This window comes from Corylus avellana, chromosome ca5, assembly GCF_901000735.1.
Source record: "Corylus avellana chromosome ca5, CavTom2PMs-1.0".
Classification (NCBI taxonomy): domain Eukaryota; kingdom Viridiplantae; phylum Streptophyta; class Magnoliopsida; order Fagales; family Betulaceae; genus Corylus; species Corylus avellana.
The window spans coordinates 36229682-36237708 of record NC_081545.1 but is presented as its reverse complement, the minus strand read 5'-3'; the positions used below and the strand labels follow the sequence as shown (position 1 = coordinate 36237708).

The 8027-nt window shown below is 37.2% G+C and overlaps 2 protein-coding genes across 2 annotated transcripts in view; both read left to right on the top strand.

Moving 5' to 3' along the window:
- LOC132181143 (uncharacterized) overlaps positions 1-2434 on the top strand; it is a 6488-nt gene extending 4054 nt beyond the window's left edge. Inside the window, exons 6-9 of the mRNA XM_059594229.1 lie at positions 605-709; positions 1209-1326; positions 1722-1889; positions 2103-2434. Of these exons, the coding sequence (XP_059450212.1) occupies positions 605-709; positions 1209-1326; positions 1722-1889; positions 2103-2257 (546 nt within the window). The 3' untranslated portion in view covers positions 2258-2434. The remainder of the gene's footprint in view (positions 1-604; positions 710-1208; positions 1327-1721; positions 1890-2102) is intronic.
- Positions 2435-3020: 586 nt separating this feature from the next.
- On the top strand, positions 3021-7366 carry LOC132181141 (sialyltransferase-like protein 1). Its single transcript, XM_059594227.1, has 11 exons — positions 3021-3303; positions 3416-3492; positions 3961-4047; positions 4134-4211; positions 4288-4379; positions 4483-4684; positions 5040-5130; positions 5531-5589; positions 6000-6148; positions 6389-6470; positions 6587-7366. Exons 1-11 carry the CDS (start codon positions 3177-3179, stop codon positions 6977-6979), a joined length of 1437 nt encoding a protein of 478 aa, XP_059450210.1. The 5' UTR covers positions 3021-3176; the 3' UTR covers positions 6980-7366.
- The last annotated feature ends 661 nt before the right edge of the window (positions 7367-8027 follow it).

The following is an 8027-nucleotide window of genomic DNA, read 5'->3' as shown; positions in this document are numbered from 1 at the left end:
AAAAAAAAAAAAAAAAAAACCCACAAAAATCACCCAAAGAGAAAAATAAAATAAAATAGAAAGTGTGTTTGGAAAGAAGCACTAAATGAAATTTTGTAGTTTTATTTGCATTTGCAAAGTGAGGTCCTATTGTATTCTATCGACCCTTAATTTAAAACTCCTATTGTTGTATACGGACCTATAAAGTATCTGTCCCACTGTCCTTGATGGAGCTCACGATGAAATACAACAAACTGGTATACTACATAGGAAAGCAATTTGTAAGGATTTCTTCATGGGCATATTAAGCTGAAAATAGTTAGAAATTACAATATGATGTCGCTGAAGTCTAAACTATTTTTGCTTACTTTTGTCTATATAGGTGGCTTTTTGACTCAAGTTTTTAATTGCAGAATAAGTGGAAGGATTTTACAGTTGGAGACGGTCACTCAGTCAGAGGCCATTAGGAGGCGCTATCGGTACCTAAGTCATTTTTCCTTAACAACAACATTTCAGGTACCTTTTTATTATTATTATTTTAAATATTCATTTTATTTGCTTATTTCTGTTGTTAGCCACCTTATTTCTTTTCTTTTCTCTCTCTTTTTTTTTTTTCTTCTCCCAGCTTTGTGAAATTGATCTGAGTGAGATGCTACCTCCAGATGCACTGTACCCATTCATGGATGAAATAAAGAAGCGTGAAAAGCAGAGGAAACAACTTGCCAAGAAGGTTTTATATCTTTTTCTGTGTCATGCTTATGTTTTTTGTACTTAATCAAACTCTTTTTTATTCTATGCTAGACTAAATGAATACATTTCCATTATACAGCCATTTACCCTGCTAATATTCTAGATATATTAATTTTTTTAACATGAAAAGTCATAAGGTAAGGAGCTTAGTGTAGGTCAATGTAAAACGTATAGGTGGTCAATTTATCAAAGGAAACCTCACAAGTGTGTTGTTCCGTTATTTTAGGGTCATCTCTGGAATTTAGGACAGCATATTTAGTTTTCATGCACCTTGTAGTTTATGATGGTGCAAGGATTTGGTATCTTTGTTCTCAATCTCTACTGTGTTGTGCTTGCCTCTTTCTTGTGCACACATGAAACCTTGAGAGAAAATCTGTAGCATTGTTGTGTTGTTGGTTTAGTTTATCTTTCAAGAAATTTTTAGCAGTTTAACATGACTTGGTCCATGCTTTTAAAATTATATATTGTTGCATTTCTAGGAACGAAAGGAGAAAGTTAAGTCTGAAGTTGCCGATGCATATACCATGTCCATAATTCCCAGTTTTGGACAGTCCTCTCATGATGACTCGCCCACATTTTCCATGGATGACTTTGAAGGTAATCTGGTTAATTGTTGGTTAGAAAATATGCAGACTATACTACGGGTGATGAAAAGAGTGAATATTTTTTCTTTAAAGAATTACACAAATTTTGGGGTTTACTATAAGTTTCTGTAAACATTTTTTTTCCCTGGGAATCTGAAACTCTATCTTGCCTGAAAGCATATTTTTCCTACTGGTTCTATAGGAAAATCTTGCAAGATTGGTATGTTAATGTCCATCTTCATGACCTTCCCACAAATTAGAAAGTTTGTGCTTTGTGGATGTAAATTTCAACTGGGGTTCCTGGTGGCTGTGTTAAGCTGCAGCATTACTTTTTCCCCCTCTATGAGTGCAGTGTACATAATATTCAATTGTTCACTTCTTTATTATTCTCATCTTCACCTTGTATAGCTTTGGGAAGTTCATCCGTGACATCATCGAGCCCTCCACTTGTTGGGGAGAGGAAACTGTTCTCAAATGTTACAAGGCTTGGTTTTGCTGCTGCGCACGATTCTCCATCTTTGAAAATTCAAGAACCCAATTCTGTGCTGGACAATGGAGTGACAGCTAATCCTTCTGGTATAAATGGTATTTTCCCTAATGCAACTAGGATGTGCTTATGCTTGAGATTTGAAAGTTATGCAATCACTTGTCTTCATAACTTATCTAGTTGAAAGGATGGATCATTGGTATAATAATAAACTAGCTTCTTGTATTTTCTAGTTGTGCTGTTAGAAATCTGTTTCTGGAACATGTTCCGTGCTCTGATTTGCGAAGCGTTTTGTCTTGTAGGATTGAAGACTGCAGGGACGCCTTCATTTGCTAACATAATGTCCAGAGCAAAATCTGTTGAAACCTTGGATGCACCCAAGATGAATGAGGTGGGGAAGAAGGGGAAGAAACCGAGTCGAGTGCTTTTGTCGACGGCAGGAGGTCGGCGCTATTGATTACTTAGATGCAGACTCTGAAAACTTCTTTTTGTTAGTAAAAATGGTTCTGTTTATGACCCTTGGTTAACCTTTGATGTCAAAAGGATATTATCGAAAGGAGTATTGAATCCTATACCTTGTAATTTCCAGCACTCGTATATTGCTTAAAGAAAGGTGCTATGTTTGATCCGAAAAGTACAGTCGTTCCCTGCAACCCCAATATAATTGGACAAAAATTAATTAAAGCAACTTAACGTAGGAGCACATAAGGCCAAATCTGATGCAGTTTACGTTGTAAGTACAACATTCGAAACTCATGATAGACACTCTTTATCTCATGGACATCGACCTAAGCACATGTTTCTATGCGAGGTGTATGAAGGAAGGGCAAGGAAACCAATGAGAAACTTCTCTCACCCTCAAATTGCCTAGAATTTTTCAGGCAACTGACGATTGGGAATAATTTTATTATCGGTTATTAAATTTTGTTGCTTTTTAAGTTTTACTCATTTCGTATATTTCTAAATTTTTTATTTCAATCCAAATAATAGAATTACATAACTTTTGAGTAGCCGATTATTGAAGCGGTTTTTCCTTCTTATCTTTGCCAAGGTTGAAACAAGTGTCCCAATATCCGAGGAGGTATCCTATTTTTAATAAGCTGAAAATTTCAGTATATATTAAAAAATAAAATTTTTTTTTATTTTTTTTAGTAATTTAACTTTTTGATATAAATGGAGATTAAGAAAAAGAAAACTGAGAGAGAGAGAGAGAGAGAGCGAGCGAGGCTAGCACATAAAAATGACGGCGTCGTTTGCATCTTGCCGAAAACAGAAAAAAGAAAGCCTCTTGCTAGATTCTCATTGCTAAATAATCTCTCTCTCTCACACGCCCTCCCTCCCTCCATTGAGTGTGCGCGCGTTTCTGGTTATTCTCGATGAGAGCCCACAAGGCATCATCCTCGAACAACGGCAACAACAGACGACCGACACTTCTCCATCTGGTGTGCGCTGCTGTTATTTTCTCTCTTCTCGTTTTTGCAATCCAATCCTCTTTCTTCACAGGTTTTTCTCACTTTTCATCACGTTTACTCTGCAATCCCAAGCTTGGACATTTTCTATTTCTTTCTTCTTCTTCTTTTGTTAATTTTCCGAAATTGGTAATGTGATTTTCCAGGTGATCAGAAATCAGATCTCAACAGAGAAGAAGTTCGGGTTTTATCAGAATTTCAGTCCGGTATTCAGCAATGCGTGGTGGGCATCATTTCCTTCCCACATTTTTCTTTAGAAGTTTCCATTTTGTTACTGATTCCTTTTGGGGTTTAACTAGCCGTGCTTAAGTATGCTCTCATCTGTTTGTATCTTCTATTTTGATACATGGGTTTCTTTTTATGAACTACCTTGTCGTATAAACTATAGCTGATCGATTAGATTTAGGCAAGTAAAGTTCATGTTTTTGGTGTAGTCGGATTGTCTCAGTTTCAACTGGCCAAGTTGAGTATGATTCGTATGAGAACTTGATATATTTTGATCTGGAGCGGAGTTGGCTTATTACTTTCTTGTGTTTATATTTTGTTTTATGCCTACTGATTTGATAAAAGAATTACCGGGTGAAATCAAAAATTTTGAGGAAAGAAGTGCAATTTTTTATTATTTTAGTTATTTCTGTATGTTTTATGCCCATATATGTTAATTCTGTACTAAGCTTGGAATTGGTTGTAGGCAAACAAGGGGCTTGGACTCACTGCACACGTTATCGACCACTGCAAATTGATTCTTAAATTCCCCGAAGGCACCAACAGCACCTGGGTCTGTCTCTCTCTTGCTTGCACTCTTTATGAAGCATTTTGCTATAAGCAGCTGAGTGCTGATAGTTTTAGTTATAATAATTGCAGTACAATGCACAGTTTAAGGTATATGAGCCCTTGGAGTACACATATGATGTTTGTGAGGCGATTCTATTGTGGGAACAGGTCAGATATTATCCCTATTTATCTAGGTAATTATTTTGTTGAGGAGAGTATAGGTACTGATGATTTTGGGATACAGTATCGTAACATGACTACGGTGTTGACAAGAGAGTATCTAGATGCTCGGCCTGATGGGTGGCTAGACTATGCAGCGAAAAGGATAGCACAATTGTATGGTTCTGAACAATCACATGTTCTGGTTTATTTGTGTCATTTCTTATTTAGTTTGTCAGAATATCAAGTCTTTTTAATGCCTTTGTTTCCTTGGTTGCAGGGGAGCAGATAAATGTTATAATCGCACCCTATGTGAGGAACACCTCAATATGATTTTACCAGCAAAACCCCCTTTCCATCCCCGGCAGTTCCGCACATGTGCAGTTGTTGGAAACTCAGGAGATCTCTTAAAGACACAGTTTGGGAAAGAGATTGATGGTCATGATGCTGTTATACGGGACAATGAGGCTCCTGTTAACGAGGTGATTTTTTTTCCTCTCATCAATGGATGTGAGGTTTCTGCTCACATTCTAGTCATATTTTATTAGGTGGTTACTTGGCAAGGCTGAGTCTGTTAGCGCGACAGAAACAAATAACGATTTTGGATAAAATGGATCATTTTTTTGTTTCTTTTCAGAAAGCACTTTGCTATACATAGTATCTATTACTCACTTATCCTTTCATAGGTATGTCTGAGTCACCAATGAGCACCAATTATGATACTTCCTCCTTTCCTTTTTTCAGTGTCACCAAAATGATTTTGAGCATAATAATGTAGGTGATAGTCGCACTTAAGTTGTTTTTGAGATTACTCATCTTGTTTTTTATGTTGTATAGAAATATGCCAAGTATGTTGGTTTGAAGAGGGATTTCCGACTTGTAGTGAGGGGTGCTGCACGCAACATGGTTCCCATTTTAAATGGATCTAGTAAGTTAATTTTTTATATGTTGCGTAACAAATAATGCTATGCAGTGCAATTTCTCCTTTATTTTTCTTTCTTATTTCTAACATGTTTTGGGAACAAGAGCTGTGTTGCACTTGCCTTACGACATTGGCATGGTAGTCTGTCGTGTCGTCTTGTCCATTGTTATTGTTTGTAGCTGGTTATTAATGTATTATGATATATTTGAATATCTAGATTCTTAGCTCCGACTATCCTTCATCCAACTTCTACAGAAAATCTCTTATCATTGCTCAATCTTTTCACTGCAAATCTACAAGTCATATATTATATGTCTTTAATTTTGGTTCCCTATTTAGTAAAGTTACTGAAGTCTGTTGGTGCATGACTCAGAGTATCGTGACTTACAAATGTTTTCTCCTGCAGCTAGTGAGGTACTTATAATTAAAAGCGTGACGCACAGAGACTTCAATGCAATGATTAAGGTGAAAATTTTCTCTCAGAAGGCTGTTACATTCCTTAATCTCTTGGAGGTGGTTCAGTGCTATATGTGTATAAGCTAGTAAGATTTAACATTGGCTATACTTATAGCATACCCGAAGAAAGAGGCCATGAGTCATTGATTAGATGAGTGCATGATCGAATTACGCTTCTGTGTTTTGTAATTTGTGTAACCTGTGCTACCTCTGTGCTAGAACATTCTTTCAGTTTGCTATGCTAAATACCTAACTGCTGGGATGAAAGTGTGTACTATTTTGTTTCCATAAAGTTCCTTGACATGTTACATTGTCATAGTTCTTGTTTTGGTGTTGTTGGACACTTGTTACACACTGAACCACTAATTGGAAGTCTCCTTTAAAGACGCTGTTAACATTTTGGATTGCTTTTGTTGCAGAGTATTCCAAATCCTGTTTATCTCTTCCAAGGTATTGTGCTGCGTCGAGGTGCCAAAGGAACTGGAATGAAATCTATAGAACTAGCCCTCTCCATGTGTGACATTGTTAACATATATGGTTTTACTGTTGATCCTGGTTATACTGAATGGTCAGCTCAATTCCGATTTTCTGTGTTCATCATCAATTGAAAACCTGCTTATTTTCTTGGTGTTTGCATCAGTATCTCAACTTATTGTTATTGTTTTTGGCCATTGCCTTTTATTCTGGCTACATTGATTCCTTTGAACATATCAGGATCTCATGAGCTGCAGGTTTCCTTATCTACTTGCAATCCCGTATGTTGCTATCCTTTCACTTTTGCTCATATATTTCATAATCTTTCTGATAGGACGCGGTACTTCTCTACACCTAGGAAGGGGCACAACCCACTTCAAGGGAGAGCATACTACCAGCTTCTAGAATGCCTTGGTGTAAGGATATACTCTCCCTTTCTCCTTTTACTTCTTTCTTTCCCTTTCCCCTCTGAAAGAACAAGCCCAGACGCACCAATTATTATCTCCAAGTGACTAGGGTTTATGACTGTCAGGTTATTAGGATCCATTCTCCCATGAGATCCAGGAGGAAGCAAGACTGGTCAGATGTGCCTAGTCGAGATATGATAAGCAGGGCTCACGCTGCGGCCTTGCGTTTAAAGAGGAGTCAAGCTGGTCAGGTGGATGATTTGAGTCAGTTTGGTAGTTGTAAGGTGTGGGGCAACGTGGACCCTGACAGCAATGGAAGTGTCTCAGGATCTCCAGACATGAGTGATGTCAGGAAATATTCAAATTACAGTAAATGGGAAGTCATGCCTTTTGAGAGTTTAAGGAAGGAAGCCCAGGATCAATATATACAAATGCAAGGTGTCTCCTTATACAAAATGGATGGCAATAAACTGGATGATCTAGTATGTGTGAGGCATTCTTTAAAATCTGAGGTATAATCGCTGCCTTCTATTGGTCATTCTTTGTAGTCATGCACGTCGGTTGGTCGAGAGCAAGGCCTAACTGGGTACCCCAATATTCTTGGACAAGGATTGGGTTAACTTACAGTTTTCTCATGACTTGCTTTAATCACACCTTTGAATGCATCTATCATTTACTCTCGACAAATGTTATCGGCAGCAGTGGCAATGTGGGATCTCAGCTCCTGCTCTTGCAAATGAGATGGACATTATGTGCCGTTTCACTGATTGGATGCTTCTTACCTCATGGAGATTCCTGTATGGATTTTAAGAGTTGAGTTTATGAAGAGACAGATGTGATTATAGGTTTTCGGTTTGCTCTTTCAGTTGGGCTTAAATACATGTCACTACAGGTAGAAATTTGTCTGGTAGAAGGTATAGTAGTATGTCAAAAAAAAAAAAAAAAGAAATTATGACACGGGTTGGTTGATCATTATTGTTGTCTCTGAAACTTGTATTCTTTTCTTATTATGGTGGCTATCTCAAGCTAGTACTTTGTATCTTGCTTTGTAAACGTGCTTATTTTGGTGTAATGATGCCTCTCGCACAAATATTTTCAGCCATGAAATGGATTTAATCACTCTCTGAATATTGGCATAGGCCAAATCATTTCAGAGGTTAGATATAACTTTGCATACGTTTTTTCCTTTCAAGACGCTCTTGGCAGTTAGTTTTAGATCTCAATATCTAGGATCAAGATCCCTTATAATTGGGTTGATCAAATTGCATGCAATTAGGACAGTCTTACAAGAGATGGGGCTGCATGGCTCATTTGTTTCATGCAGCTCGGAGTGCGGGGCCACTTGCTTGGGCAGGTAAACCATGCAACCTCCTCTCTATAGAATTACTCAAATTGTATGCAATTCAAACGACTAATTATAATGATGTTTATCTTATCTGTGATTTTTTTTTGTCCTATTCAACTCCGGGAAAAGGAAAGGTTGACAAAAAAATAAAAAATAAAAACACACAAAACAAATGTGACAATGTCATCATGAAAATTACATTACATTACATGTGCATAGAC